This window comes from Sceloporus occidentalis, unplaced genomic scaffold (genome assembly GCF_023333645.1).
Source record: "Sceloporus occidentalis isolate IW3139 unplaced genomic scaffold, rSceOcc1.0.p SCAF_103, whole genome shotgun sequence".
NCBI classification, from domain to species: Eukaryota; Metazoa; Chordata; class Lepidosauria; order Squamata; family Phrynosomatidae; genus Sceloporus; species Sceloporus occidentalis.
Genome location: NW_028317083.1, coordinates 717,673 through 733,981, shown reverse-complemented (window position 1 = coordinate 733,981; position 16,309 = coordinate 717,673). Strand labels below are relative to the sequence as shown.

The 16,309-nt window shown below is 41.2% G+C and overlaps 1 protein-coding gene and 1 pseudogene across 1 annotated transcript; one reads left to right on the top strand and one right to left on the bottom strand.

Annotated features, from left to right (window-relative positions):
- Positions 1-844: 844 nt before the first annotated feature.
- Positions 845-4,801, bottom strand: LOC149283492 (aminoacyl tRNA synthase complex-interacting multifunctional protein 2-like). Its single transcript, XM_089497450.1, has 4 exons — positions 4,685-4,801; positions 2,818-3,021; positions 2,136-2,367; positions 845-1,233 (listed from the first exon to the last, which is right to left on the bottom strand). The coding sequence occupies exons 1-4, from the start codon at positions 4,799-4,801 to the stop codon at positions 845-847; spliced, it is 942 nt and encodes a 313-aa protein (XP_089353576.1).
- Positions 4,800-16,106, top strand: LOC149283491 (mismatch repair endonuclease PMS2-like; annotated as a pseudogene).
- Positions 16,107-16,309: the final 203 nt, after the last annotated feature.

Below are 16,309 nucleotides of genomic sequence, written 5' to 3'. Positions count from 1 at the left end.
CTATTGGGCACTGGAGCCAAATGCCCTGCGAGCTGGTACCTCGTAGCGCCATACCGCTGTTGGACACTCGGCTGATTCCACTGTTTTGCGTGTAGCCAGAGCCATGTCGTTTATCAGCTGCTGGCTGAAAGTGCCAGAACCTTGTTTTATTCCCGCTCTGTTCGGTATATTGAAATAGAAACTGGTTATGTAAATGTTAATTGGAAAGCAGTGTTTACATTATTGTTCGCTAAGGTAATACTAGCCATGGTCGATGATGGATTTCCTTAACACTGGAAAGCTTCTTACTGGAGGAGAATAAATGCTTTGGCGAATGGAGATGTGATGTCAGAACTAATGAATAAAAGTTTTTTTTAAGTTATCGAAGGTTCAAATGAGTAAACTACCTGATCATTTCATATTACCTCTGTGTCTGCTTCTGAAAATACTGCTATCCCTTTTGTCTTTATTGGCAGGGTTTATTCTCATAATACCTTTTTAATCAAGATCCTGTCTTCATGTTTGAATTATCTGTGCTAACCTTCCCATTCATTCATTCCAGACAATGGGTGTGTGTTTTATAGGCAGGTTCTAATAGTAAGCTCAGATTCTACAAAATGTTATTTTAGACAATTCCACAGAAAATACATGTCTCCCGAAGGCGCAAAACTTTATTACGTTTATAACATTCCAAAGCCAATAGCTTGGTTAGACGTTTTTAAACCGGTTTACTCTCTCTGAATGGAATATAGGCTTAGTTACCACAGATGTTCAGGTGCGATGCACATGCAGATGAGTCCAGATCAGAGTTTCTTGGTTACCGGCGCTCTCTTTTCATACCGTATCTCCTCTGAAGCCTGCTATATTATTTCTTTAGCAGTCTGAAAACAGCCTTAAAGGATGTGAGGTTCTCACAAGAATTCATCCACTTCTGTACACTGGGTGGGATGGCAGTGGAGTTGTCAGACTGCTGGATGGCACACCAGCTTACAATATCTGCTACGCTCAGTTCATTGCCTACAAGCCACGGAGACTTAGCAAGAGATGAGCTCATGGCTCGCAGCACGGCAGCTTTTTCCTTACTGCTTCCTTCTCGGAGCTGGAAGATGGCGGTGTCCACCCAGCTGTCGACCAGCGTGGCAGTGACGGCATTAAATGAATATCCCAGGAGTGAGAACAGAAACCTAGCGATATTCCCTTCACCTTCAATTGGACACATATTTTGTATGCTGAACTTCATCTGTGGTTTGGGCACTAAAAAAAACAACAAAAAACCAAGAATGTAAATAAAATAATCACACAATTGACAATTGTAGATACGTTGTTCCCATCTTGGCCTATGTGAGTAGGAGATTATACTATTATATTAAAGGGGATTTGGTTGCTCCTTCACAGAAATACCAGTCCGTCCTGATTTAAAAGGAACAAATACTTACGGGATGGAGAACGCTAGCTACCTGACTGCACCCAATAAAATAGTTCAGTAAATTAAGTAAAGCTGTGCCTGCTTGTGACAATCGTAACTTATGCAGAACCTTGTTGTGGAATACAAACCGTTTTCTCACCACTGGTATCAGTTTAGTTTTCACCATATTTTGCCCATGGTATCTGTCATACTATAGCAGAGCCCCTCCTTTGGAAGTCCATACAGGCATGAAGGGTAGAGAGTTATTTACTAAACAGTGAGCTTTAGATCACAAACTTATTTTCTTTAAGTATCATATCATGCAGAACCAACACTGGTGACTTTCTTCTTTAGAAGGGTCAAGTTGGAGTTTCATAATGCTTAGAAAATGCAGTTAAGATCAACTTCCATCTCACAGGAGATCGACAATTACGACGATAGCTGTTAAAGGGTTTGTTTTTTTTTTTGCTTGGCCCCAAATACAAAACATTGTCCACTCTTATCTGTCAATACAAAAGTTTTCCTAAGTGGAAATAGCAAACCCTTTCTTCCTCTTTGTATGCTTTACATATTTGCTGTTAAAGCCAAGGTCGCTTTAACTTGATCAAGATATTAAAACAGTTTATGTGATATCAATTGGGGGGCGGCTGAAATAAGATTTTTACTACTAAGAATGATAGTATATCCGAGGGATGATATGGTTAACAAAAATGTATTTGTCCCAGCCTTTCGATCACATTAGGTTCCTTACCATCTTTCCAGATGAGAGTAAAGCCAAGCTGGTACTCCTGTCGAGACTTCTTATTGACCTGATCTCCAAAGCATTTCAATAAAGGCTCTGGGATGTTGGTGACAGATGAGTGAGTGTGCACCACCGACAGCACCTGGTAACGTTCACACAGCAGACTGTGGAGAATCAGCAGCGACAGCGGCGGCAGAGAAGGATTGACATTGATAACAATATCCCGGAGCGCTCCGTAGTCCTGCATAGAAAGCAGATCATTAATGTTTTATCAGTTCTGTTTAGATATTAACCTTCATATTACCTTCAGAACAACTAGAGATACTATCTTCCCAAAAGAACTTTTTCCTCCTCAAATATAAATTAAAATATTATACAAAACAAGTTTGACATACACACCAAAACCAGACAGTCGCTTCATAGCATTACAGAGGAAAAATCTACATATCAGTCTGATCCTGTGGCATATTTCCCTTTACAAGGGAACCAACAACCCCACACTTACGTTGCAGCCTTCATGGGCTTCATCAGCGGTATCCCTTCTAAGCACAAGACAATAAGGAGGTCCATGTCTGGACTCAAACCTTTTCACTTGGGGTATTTACAATACCGTGTTTTATTCAGAAGACTGCCATCTGATTTTTATTTCAGACATTTAACAGCCACCGTGAACAGGTGTTGTTCTTTGTACCTTTCCAAGAACAGAGTCCAGATCTGCAATGCTGGAGGCTGGCGCTGCCTTCTCATCCGCCTGGATGATGTCCGTCACATCGAGGTCTGCATCTGGCGTCTGGATCATTTTAGAGAGTCCATCGACGGCAGCTTTCAGCTCGTAGAGTCTCTTTAAAATGTCTTCTTGTCGGGATTCGAGTGCCTTGAGTGCTGGGTCACACTCCTAATGATAACAAGATGCATTTTATTTTAAATTGATCAGTAGTCTTTAGAGAACCATCAAAAGCTTGCTGTTCAAAGGTTACTTTAGGGAGGGTTAATAATCTTTGATGCTGGGCTGCATGTGCCAATTAGTCTCTGTTGTGTGATGCTTTATTTTGAGTTATATTACAATTCAATACAAGGTCTCCTTATAGCTAAAAGATCACCTCAATAATACCCGAGCTGCACAGCAGAAATACTCCATTTGGTGGTTATTGGATGCGACTGGCAGAAAAAAGCAAACATTTTAACAAAGACCCAGGATAATCGTGGCTTTTATATGTATGTGGCCTTTCACCTTTTGTGTGACCATTTCCGTCTCAATAAATAGATTTTTTACTTAAACATGTTTCTATTTTGTTCCATTGTTGTGTATTTGTAAATCAATTATATGTTTACCAACAAACTTCATTTGCTGAGACCTCCTGAAAAATTGTAGCTATTTGCATATGAAGTCAGAATATTTAAGCTACAAGTAAGAATGAATACATATTTTTTTTTTAGTTTAAGTTCCTACATATTATAATTTTGTTTCTAATCAGCCTACTATACGACATAGATACACACCTTGTGCTCTTCCGCTGTGTTAGGTCACCATTCCCAATGCCCCTTAGCCCACCACTGTCCCACCTTTGATCCAGGCTATACCAGTATGGATTAGAGCAAATTACAAAGATGCTGATGGTCTTTAGAATATATCCCTGCAACCATGAGCGTTATACCCGAGTTGACCATTCCATTCATTATTATTATTACTATTGTGATTCTCTTTTATTCATTGCTAAAATATTCTACAGCCCTGTACAGTTTAAAGTTAGGGGGATTAACATATATACATACAGATAAAACAGCGTCCATGATCTGGCCTTCTTTAATGATGGCATTTTCTGGGCTAGAATGGTGAATTTATGTACATAAAATTACTAAAGCCCAATTATAATGGCTTCTCTTATAACCTCATATCCTGGCGGTATGATCGCACTGCGCTTCAATAATAAAGTCAGGATCAAAGCGCATTCTAGGTTTCCACAATGGTATTTGGCCCAAAGGCACAATACTTGCTAACAAGTCAGTAAAAATTACCTTTAATGTACCATTTTATTTGACAGATATATCTGCGAAACCTTTATATTATTACGAGGTACATCCGTCAAACGGCCCGGGGAATTTAAATATGATGTCCGCATTCCGCGCTGTTTTGGAGATTTTTGACATTTATAAGACGGGCTCTCTGTACCTTTTGTTTCTGCATTTAAATCACTTTTACTGTCCTACATTCACAATTCCATTACAAAGTGAAAACAACAAACCACTTTCGTACAGGGCTGCTGCATATGATGGCGCTATATAAAGCAATAATAATAATAAAGAGCAATTCTGGAGCATTCACCATGGGAACTCTGACCACTTGCTCTAGATTTAACAATCTGCTCCCTGTAAACGTGACCAAATCCTTGTTACTAACCCATATAATGTGTAAATGACGATAAGTCTGCAATTCTACTGACGTTTACCGGGTATTTACTGAAAACGGCTGAACGGATTTGAGGATTCTCTTACACAGTGGCATAAATAGGCTATGACAGGAGCAGGCCTCTGGTCCCAGCTGAAGCCTCGGTTTATACCTGCTCATCCTGGCGTCCTGAGGGGGACTGATGCAGATTGGGCACCCGGTACATACAGGTAGGTAGATCCACCTGTACATCGCCGCCACCGTACGGCTGCATCTTGTACATGGGCATGTCTGCGGCGGACTCGCTGCTGGATCGGCTAAGCACGCTGCACAGTCAGAACGGACACCGGTCCTCTGAGATTACGTCACCCAGGGGCTCTTGCGTTCCACGCCTCGCTGTGAAAGTACAGCGGGGTTCACTGAGTTTCAGGTTTGCGGTAAAGGCTAAATTGCGCGGCGGCCATTTTTATTTCTGGCAATAGCTCCCATAGCCTTCTCTTTGAGAGACACAACACCATAACAGCCATAACATGGGCCAGTCCAGTACTCTGTGATTATAAATGCCTTAATTAATCATAGGTTGCACTGTATAACGTTCCTTAACGTAACATTTGCAAAGTAATGTGGTTCAAATAGATTCCACTCATTTACCGCATTCTGCTGCCCTCAACAAACATGGCCGCCAGGCGCTTCCGCTTTGTTTGAAGCGGGTGCCTTCCCTAGACCCACCGCTAGCTGAGGTTTGGAGGGGATTATTGAGCTGCTATTGGCTGGAAAATGCGATGAGGAAGCGGGTTGGAGTGAGAGTGACTGCGTGGGTATGAGGGGGTGAGAGGAATACAAACCGCTTCGCCATCCCTACTGCAGCTTATGTACTCTCAATGAGCCATGGAGGAAGCATGGTGAGTCATGCCATGTATCGGTACTGCTTCACACAATAATCATACATGTGCAGTGTACACGGGTAATCTTACTTTCTTGGTTAATTGCACTTAGGGCTCCAAGAGCTTGCACTCTAACAGCAGCATCTGCAGCAGAAGTCCCTATAAAGGCTCCTAATTGTGTTCTAATAAAAGCGGGAGGTTGGGCTCTGTGCTTATTACACATTCGCAGGAATTTGGTACGTTGGAATACAAAAGCCTAACATTCTGGAACCAGGAACAGTTCCATGTCAACCCAACATTCTATCGTACGCGGATAACTTTTTAAACTTTGTACAAGAATCACCTTTTTGTATAAATCCCCTCTGCAGGTTACTTTTCCCAAAACAGCTTCTTCTAAACTCAAAACGAGAAGACTTATACTGCACAATTTCTTTCCTCCACAAGGAAAAAATCCAGAGCCCACTTTACAGACCTAAATGTGCCTAAAGAATGGATCTTATTTGTAATTAAAATTATTTTTCTTAAGTGCCATACTTGATTAAATATAGTTATCAGCAGGTCACAAAGTAACAGTAAAGCCTGCCAGCTACACCTCTAGCCACCTTAAGAAGCGTCCTTCTGTGTTGATGATTGATTCTTGGGTTGATTATTTCCTGGTCCGCATATCCTATTTCGACACCATCATCTTTTTAATGATCAAGAATACCTTTAAACCCAAATGTGACCAGTGCCGACATTTATCCCAAGAGCCCCAATGATCAGCTATCCTGAATCTAAGACGAGACCGTGGACTGATGATCAAGAATACCATCAAACCCAACTGACCCTGTGTTTTCCTTTTTATGTAGCACCGAACCTGCCAAAGCTATTAAACCCATTGATCGAAAGTCTGTTCATCAAATTTGTTCTGGACAAGTGGTATTGAGTCTAGCAACTGCGGTAAAGGAGCTGCTGGAGAACAGCATCGATGCAGGGGCCACAAGCATTGGTGAGTACCAAAGAACAGGAGGGAAGGTTATATCAAAGGGGGAAAGTTAAAACAAGAGATCAAAATCTAAAACCAGAGGGCCAGAGGTTTAGCCTCCCATCAGGAGTGGTAAAGACTAATACAGTAAGGGAATTAAAACATATGTGGCATAGGCATAAAGATATCCTGAATTTAAGAAGAGACTGATGACAGATAAAAAAAACGCAGACTAGATGGGACGACCGCTTCTTATGTGCCTTTCTATGCCTTTACGTAAAGGCTAAGTGATTACACAAAATACTTTGACACCTTTGAGTTTGAGGTGTCTTAGGGCTTTATTCACTAAAAGAAGAGTTGATAGAGTCTGCAGGAGAGTTGGGTTTCATCTCATTTCATTTTATGAAAGACCAACTCTAGTGAGCTTCTGCTGCCGTTAATTTAACGAGATTTCTTGAAAGTCTCGTTCAGTATGGAATAATGTATTATAAAACCAAGTTTTTCCGGCATTCCCTACCAACCACCTCTCTCTTTAGTGAATAATGCCCTTTGATATGCTGGTATAATCTGTCCACAAGCCTAGATGACTCTACCTTGGCCTGTACATTAGAAGATCCATCCCATTCATAATAGAGATTACTTATGGCAGCATCTCTGATCAGGTTTGCTCCATTAAATGTAACATTTTTATACATACTTCAGGTTTTAAGGTTTTTTTTTCTTGTTTCATTCGTTTAGACATAAAACTTAAGGAGTATGGCGCTGAACTGATTGAAGTTTCCGATAATGGGTCTGGAGTAAATGAACAGAATTTTGAAGGCTTAAGTAAGTTAAGAAGTTCTTATAACTTTATGTTGTCAGGTTAGAAGAAGCATTGCCAACATTTAGGGGCAGAATATCTAAATATCATTATATACTTACGCACTGCTACCAAATATATAGGTTACATGTTACCTTATATCTGCACTTGGCATACACATCTAAAATAAAGTATATATATTTATACACCTAAGATTTGCTAGTGATTTGTGTAGGACGTTGTATATACAGAGTAAGTTACACATGAAGTTTAAAGGTATGTAATTATAGAGACGCTCGCTCCGCTGTACGTACCTGTACTTGCCGTTAAATACCGTGCGTTCTTCAGAGATCATGTTTTTGTTCCCTTAGCACTGAAGCATCACACATCCAAGTTAAGTGATTTTTCTGACCTTCTTAGTGTGGAAACATTTGGTTTTCGAGGAGAAGCTTTAAGTTCTTTGTGTGCGTTAAGGTACGGCATGATTTTTTAAACAGTTATTTACGCATTATCATTATTGTCATCATCAGCTCATTAGGATCTGCTAAAGTCTCCCAGCAAGATATGTACACTTAGACAGGCCTTTGGAATTATGTTGTCTCATTTTCATGCAAACTCCACAGGTCCGGAATAATAATTTTCTATAAAACATCTTGTATATGAGCTCCCACACTACAGTTATATGAATAAAGGCAGCGTTATCATATCAGTGTCTCTGTCACTCAGGATTTCAGTTTTTGCTTCTTCTTTTTCATAGCGATCTCTCTATTTGCACCTGCCACAAAACGGCTCATGTAGGAACTCGTTTGGTTTTTGATCAAAAATGGGAAGATTGTCCAGAAATCTCAATTTCCACGGCAACAAGGAACAACAGTTACCGTACAACAACTGTTTTACACACCCTTCCTGTCCGGCACAAGGAATTTCAGAGGAACATTAAAAAGGTATTAAATGCCTGAATTTATTTATTTCTGTCAAAAGTGTTCTGTTTTAATGTGATTTTCCTTTACAGATAAAAGCAGAGCCACCCTATAGAAAGCGTGTTAACTATTAATATCTTTGATATCCTGGAGAGCTATTATAATGGGGTTGTTGCCTAATATAAAACATGATATGCACATATATACATATGATAAATAAGGAGTGGAATATTTGTTTATTTTCCAGGAATTTGGCAAAATGGTTCAGGTGTTGCAGGCATACTGCATAATCTCAACGGGAGTTCGCATCAACTGCACCAATCAAATTGGGCAAGGAAAAAAGAAACCTGGTGATGTGTTCCAGCGGCAGCATCGGCAGTATAAAGGAGAACATAGGAGCTGTGTTTGGGCAGAAGCAGGTAACGTGCTGACGCGTGTATTTAAATAGCTGATATTGCCATTGTATGATGCTTGTAGACGTTCCCCCCCCCTCTCTCTCTCCCCCCCCCCCCCTCTCTCTCTTTCCCCCCTCCTCTCTCTCTTCCCCCTCCCTCTCTCTCTTCCCCCTCCCTCTCTCTCTTCCCCCTCCCTCTCTCTCTTCCCCCTCTCTCTCTCTTCTCCCTCTCTCTCTCTTCTCCCTCTCTCTCTCTTCTCCCTCCCTCTCTCTCTCTTCTCTCTCTCTCTCTCTCTCTCTCTCCCCCCCCCCCCCCCTCTCCTCTCTCTCTCTCTCTCTTCCCTCTCTCTCTCTCTCTCTCTCTCTTCCCCTCTCTCTCTCTCTCTCTCTCTTCCCTCTCTCTCTCTCTCTCTCTTCCCTCTCTCTCTCTCTTCCCCCTCTCTCTTTCCCCCTCTCTCTCTCTCTCCTCTCTCCCCCCCCTCTCTCTCTCTGCCCCCCCTCTCTCTCTCTCTCCCCCCCCCCCTCTCTCTCTCTCTCTCTCTCCCTCTTCCCTCTTGCCCTATTCCATATGTTTATACTCTGATCTCGAACCTCCTGCTGAACCTGAACATTTTTCTGGATAAATAGCTAATTTTGTTCCCACCTTCAATTAACAGTTGCAGAGTCTGATGCCGTTTGTCCAACTGCCTCCTAGTGAAACGGTCTGCGAGGACTATGGACTGACTTGTACAGACAGTCTAGACAGTTTCTATAAGTAAGCATGAAGTTACATATTTACATTGTCATTTCTTACATGTTGTGTCGCAACTTTGTACCTTTCGCTTGTGTTTCAACATACGTGCATCTGACCTCTTCAGTGGCCTTCAAGCTCTTAGTTCTAATTTTGTATGTTCTTAGATCTTTTTAACCTGTATGCATAAATACCACTAGATACAATGACTAAAGTCTTGGCTTATTAAATCTAAATTTATGTGAAAATAAATCAAAAGCTAGTAAAGAATGCCTTTAATGTTGTCTGAATCTCTACTTCTAGAGGATGTGTTAACTGTTCAACTCTTTTATTTTTTTTATAGTTATAGTTATGCCTGCTTTTTTTTCTATCACATGCAAGGTTTAGCTATGAACCTATTTGGGCCATCGGCTCAAAACCCTGTGAAACTGGTAACATCAGTTGGCATGGCTACCTGTAAAGCCCATAGGGCCTCTATAATAAGAGCGTCCAGAAAGGCCAGTGGTTTAGGCTTCCATTACTATATGACATAAACACTATGCTCGGGTATAGGGGATTGGTAACTTTTGGTGTCGTATTCAGTAAATAACATTTAGAAAATGAAACCTTTTGCAATGACTGTCCCTTTTAAGAAGCAGTGTAATGCATTTCAGCATTTCAGGATTTATATCTAGTTGTGACCATGGAGTGGGAAGGAGCTCTACGGACAGACAGTTTTTTTTCATTAATCAACGGCCGTGTGATCCCGCAAAGGTAAAGCCTTCTAAAACAAGTTTGCTTATATGGGAAGATAAGTTTAGTTTTACTGATATTAATATGCAAACATTACAGCATTATGCATAAGAATAAGGTTCACTTATTTTTTCTCTGTAGGTTTCCAAGGTTGTGAATGAGGTGTACCATACTTACAATCGGCATCAGTACCCATTTGTGGTGCTTAGCATCTGCGTGAATTCAGGTGAGGGAGATTTTTATCTGCAAATACACCCTAGCAGTATCATTCACGTTGCTGTATTTTTAGCAGTTCTCGGTGCCATGTTCGTATATCGATGTTAAACTAGCATTCGTACCTCAATGATTTCAATGGGAGCTCAGGTCCTGTTGTCTTAATCGGGGCTGGCACGGCCCTTTGGGCTTCCTGGGGGAAGTAGTTAAATAAGAATGGAATTCATTTAGGCTTTCCATATAAATCTCAAATATTCTCCTTGTTCAGGTCAGCTGATTTATCCCAGTAAAGGCATGGTCCCATCAAAACTACTAAATTACCGTAATAGAGATGTTGCAATACAGAAATAAAATACAGTCTGTTATCAATTCTAGAATATCTTAGTGTTAAAGCATTTATTTTGTAATTCTAATATGTATTTTATGTTGTTTACAGATTGCATTGATATAAACGTCACGCCAGACAAGAGGCAGATTTTGCTACAAGAAGAGAAACTGTTACTGGCGATTCTAAAGACGTCCTTGGTGGCGATGTTCAGCAGTAAAGTGAATAAATTGGGCATGAATCAGACCCTACACCTTGCCACAGGTACGCCGCAGAATGGGAATCCTAATGAGCAGAGGAATGAAAATTAATCTCAAAGATTATAGATTATTTATGACACTGTTTAGCAGCTGGAATGTTCCTGCCAATCGGACACTTTAATTGATTGCGGTTTTGAAAAGATCACATGCATGCATAAGTCTGTTTTAACCAAATTGTACTCCCAAAATGCCTGCACTCCAAATGTTGGATCTAAGTCTTGGAAGTTACTTTCCTAGAAGAATTTATAGATCAAAGTGAGCCTGGTGCAAAAAAGTGTATGGCAAGGGAACACGATTTTTTTGTTGCAAAGTGTAGATATAACATTTTTATTTACGATTTTAACTGTTTAAAAGAGGCTGTAGAGCATGTGTTTAGAGCATATAGCTTGCAGTTTGAATGCGATGTACGGATGGGTCGCACTGAGATTAGATTTTCATCCCAATCATCATCTTTCTTCCACCCCTCAGGTAACGTCATTAAATTAGGTACACAAGGTTCGGAGTCCTTCACCTCGGGACAATCAATGACATTTGATAAAAAATCTCTTGCTGTGTCTAAGTTGAGAGAGGCTTTCTCCCTGCATCAAAAGACTCAAACCAGCACCCAGACAACAAAACCTGACAAAGGACAAAGCTCATCGCCTTCCCAAAAGAAACTACAGGCATTCTTTAGTAATTCCTCCAAGGATCAAAGTATTGTATCCAAAAACATTCTCAGCACGAGTGAGAATAAGAGAGAATCGGGGACTCCGGATTGCTCTGAAAAAGAATTTCCATTGGAAAGTGATTGTGATTCTGGGAGAGGAACCATTTCCGCTCCAGACTGTGGGCCGGACCGCAATACCCCGGAGTTCCTCGGTCACCACAGCAGTGAAAGTTTATCCAGCTCCCAGGAGTCCTTAGCGAATTGTGATAAAGGACACGGCAAAGTGTGTTCACCAGCAGCTCGCAGTCAACTTCAAAACCTTAAATCTGAGTTTGAACCAGAGTTAGAAGAGCCAAAAGAGGCATCCGAGATATTAGAGCAGCGGGATTACGACTCTGCTCCAGATTCTAAACGCGCAAAAACAAGGGTGGATTCAAATCATTATCGTGAATTACCGTCACCGGTAGATACGGTGGACGCTCCGGTAAATATTGCTAAGAGGACTGCACCGCTGCGTTTCTCAATGGGTCAGCTTGCTAAGAGAATAGAAAAGCTTAAAAGCCAGCAGAGACTGAAAGAGGAGTCTGAGAGATACCGCAGGTTCAGGGCGAAGATCAGCCCTGGGGAAAATCAAGCCGCGGAAGCCGAATTAAGTAAAGAGATAAGGTATCTTTTTTTTTTTTAGCTGTTTATTAAGGAGTAACTTAGCTGACTCTTGGTTTTGCTTTATGTCCGCTTACTTTTCTTGGCCATTTCCGTTCCATTTGTTTTTTTTAACAGCTTCAGTCCTTTTTATTCATAGAAACACAGAATTTGATGATGGTACATAAGAACCATTCGGTCCATCTAGTCTGCCCATATTCCTGATGTAGACATTCAAACCTTAATCAGTATTTGCTCATGTCTTAAATTCAAGATAGCTTTATGCCTATCCTATGCATTGAAATCCCCCTACATTATTAGCATGTGTCACTTCTGCTGGGAGGCTTTTCCATTTATCTACGACCATCTCAGTAAAGGAAAACTTCCTTACATTATATGTAAACCTTTGACTCTCTAGTTTTAGATTATGGCCTCTTATCTTCCATTGATATAAACTTCTCTCCTGTACTTTAAATCCCTTTAAGTATTTAAATGTTTCTATAGCATCCCCTCACTTTTTTCCCTCCTAGCTATACATATTAAGATCCCTCAGTCCAGATCATTTTTATATAGAAAGCCATTTTGTATTATAGTCAGGGGCGTACCTAGAGTATTTGGCACCGGGGGCGGATCCTGTATGTGGATCCGCCCCCCCCACAGACACACTTTAAAACTGCATAGTTTCTACTGTTATATACCTGCGCAGACACTGAAGGTGGTACAGCATTACTGTTATCATTATATACTGAGGCAGACATTGACGGTGGTACAGCATAACACCTATCACTATATACTGAGGCAGACATTGACGGTTGTACAGCATAACACCTATCACTATATACTGAGGCACACATTGACGGTGGTACAGCGTAATCCCTATCACTATACATTGAGCCAGACATTGACAATAGTGCAGCATAACGCCAATCACTATATACAAAGCCAAACATTGATGTGGTGTAGGCCTACCACTTCATTGTCTGGCTTAGGGATGCACCGAAACGAATTCTGGACTGAAACCGAAAATGCTGCATTTACCTGGCCGAAACCGACTATGACCCCCCCCACCATAAAAAAAATCTAACGCTTTTATTTAAAGTAAGTAACGCACCAAAATAGGACAAAACAATTAAATAACAATATATATATATATATGATTAACAGCAATCACATTCCTATCATGCCCAGGCATACCCAGATTCCAGGATGTACTCGCAGACTTGGCATGAAAGAAGTATGATTGCCCTATCTACCCCTTCTCACTCCCTTCTCCCTATCTACCCCCTATCCCCCGTCTCACTCCCTTCTCCCTATCTACCCCCTCCTAACTATCTACTCTCTCCCTCTTTGAAGTTCACTTACCTTTCAGGAGTCCTGCCGTGGGGGTGCAAGGCCTCTGTCTCCCAGCTCTGCCACTGTATGGAACAGTATAGAGTGATGGGAGTTATGATGTACTTTAGAGCATAATTATATAATCAAAAAAAACATTGGAAATGGTACAGCATAACACCCATCACTCTCACACACTTACCAGTCCACACATATACCAGTCCACACATATACCAGTCCACACATATACCAGTCCACAATTATATTCTAATCCGCACACATACCAATCCGCACACATACCAATCCGCACACACACTAATCCACTCTCACTATCACTCTCACGGCCTACACATCACCCCTGGCGGTGGGCGCGGCTTCAGTGTTGTGCGCCGGGATCTGACAACAAACCCCGGCGCACAGCAGCTGTTGCCGCGCGGATCGCAAGGGAGCGGTATCGGAGGTCTTTAACAGACCTCCGGCTCCCTTGAGTAATTTTAAGCCGGGTTCAAGGGAGATCCTTGAACCGGCTTAAAATCACTCAAGGGAGCCAGGGGTCTGTAAAAAAAACCTCAGATAACGCTCCCTTGTGAGCCTGCTCCTCCGGCGGCGGACATTACTGTCCGTCTCTGGAGGGGTGCCGGCAAGTTGGCACCCCCCTGATGAGCGGCACCCGGTGCGGACCGCCGCCCCCCGTTAGGTACGCTACTGATTATAGTAATCCTTTTTGGTCTGATCTTATCACGGTAATAAAACCAATGAGGTCTCATAGGGTTTTAGGGCTGATCCTTGGTTTTCTAGGCAAATCTGAATAGATGCATTTAAGAATATATTGGAACTCCTGATGTCTAAGCGGTGTTTATAAAAGTATTTTATTTTTAACATGCTTCATTATTTGTATATATATCAGGAGTAATAAATACCTCTCGTAAATGATTTCCATGGCAGAATGGTTGAAGCACATTACTAAAAATACTTTCATTTCCATTTAAATGCTTTTATTTTGTCCTAAAGTACTGCCCTTCCAATGTGTGTCTCACAGAGTTACTAATTGTTTTTCTGCTTACCTAGTAAGGAGATGTTTGCAAAAATGGAGATTATTGGACAGTTCAATTTGGGATTTATAATAACAAAGCTAGACACCGACCTTTTCATAATTGACCAACATGCGACAGATGAAAAATACAACTTTGAGATGCTGCAGCAGAATACGGTTTTACAAGGACAGAGGCTCATAGCGTGAGTAGCCTCTCATTCAGTTCTTTTTACGAGCCAACAATTTTGTGTTGGGTATCAGGAGACAGTGTTTACCTCCCTGATTTGCTTGTTTCTAAATGAGAGATGCAAAGGCAGTTTCGTTGGTGTATCCGGCAAGCAGGCTAATGGGCCATTAAACCAAACGGGGCAGAGCAGCTTTGTAGAGTTTCAGAGCAAACTGAACGGACCGATTGATATTTATACTCGCTTTATAAACTGACGTAGCGCTCATGTAGGCATTAACACTGCTTTTAACTAATGTTCCTCTTTCGATGTTCTCTGCTTCACCAAACATCTCGTTTTATTTCTATTTTTGTTATTTCAGGCCCCAGAAATTAAGCTTAACAGCTGCAGATGAGACAGTGCTGATCGATAACATCGAAATATTCAAGAAGAATGGATTTGATTTTATTTTTGATGAAAATGGTAAGCACGTGTAGATTCTACTTTCCTGATCATTACTCTAGGATGTTTCAGTTTTCAGAACTAAAAAGACTACGTAGTTTGGGTTACTTATCCTATTATGGAATACAGATATGGTGTTTAATTACCTTAGGTTAGGTTAATAAAACAAAGACTTCCAATGACTTTTAGTCATGTGTTGGCTATAGTTACAAGACTACGTTTTAATAAGTTTATGCTCATGCTCTAAGCACGTGGGACTAGAAGCCATCGTAAAAAACGTTACTGAAAATTCCTTACGTTTTAGCAGTTTGACATTACAGACTCTCCGGTAGTGAATAATGATGTACGCAAGTAAACATGACAAAATACATGTACCCATCCGCGAAGGACAATGATATTCCAACACTGCTTCCCTGTATTCCAGCGCCCGTCATGGAACGCGTCAAGTTAGTGTCTCTGCCCACAAGCAAGAACTGGACCTTTGGGCAGCAGGACATAGAGGAACTGATCTTCATGCTAAGCGACTGTCCTGGGGTGATGTGTAGGCCGTCCAGAGTACAGCAGATGTTTGCCTCTAGAGCCTGCAGGAAGTCTGTGAGTATGGCATGGAGATCTACTCAGTCCTTATTAACGATCGTTTATAATCGTCCAACATGTTGCATCAATAATCAGCGTGGGGAGGATTTTTCATATATTTATTACACCCCACAACAGTTTTACTTTAAAAGTAAAAGGAACGTATATGTATGTAATATGACTATATTGTCTATACAGCGTGTGAACTGTGATGCATCATACTTCTGCAAAACCTAAAAAATTATATAAATCTAATAAATCTTAGAAAAATCCACCTTAAGGCTGCATAAAATATGGCCGCGTAAGACCCCCATTCACCAGTTTTTACCCCAGTGTACACATATATTTGTGATAATGCAACCATTTTCAATGTACAGGTAATGATTGGAACAGCATTAAACATAAATGAAATGAAGAAACTTGTGGCCCACATGGGAGAGATAGAACATCCTTGGAATTGCCCCCACGGACGCCCCACCATGAGGCACATTGCCAGCCTAGACATGATTTCCCAGGACTGATCGCAAGCTCCGGATATTTTCTGCGGCTCTTGTTATGTCCAAGGGGCTGGAGGGGCTCTCGCTATCTTGCCGTCTCGGATATTGCGCTCTATTTTAAGTCTTCCCTAAAGGACTTTTCTTCATAGTTTTTACACTAGCGTTCGTTTTAATCCAAATTAATGCAATTTGGGAGACATACGTTTAAAGCGCTGCTTCTCTGCTGT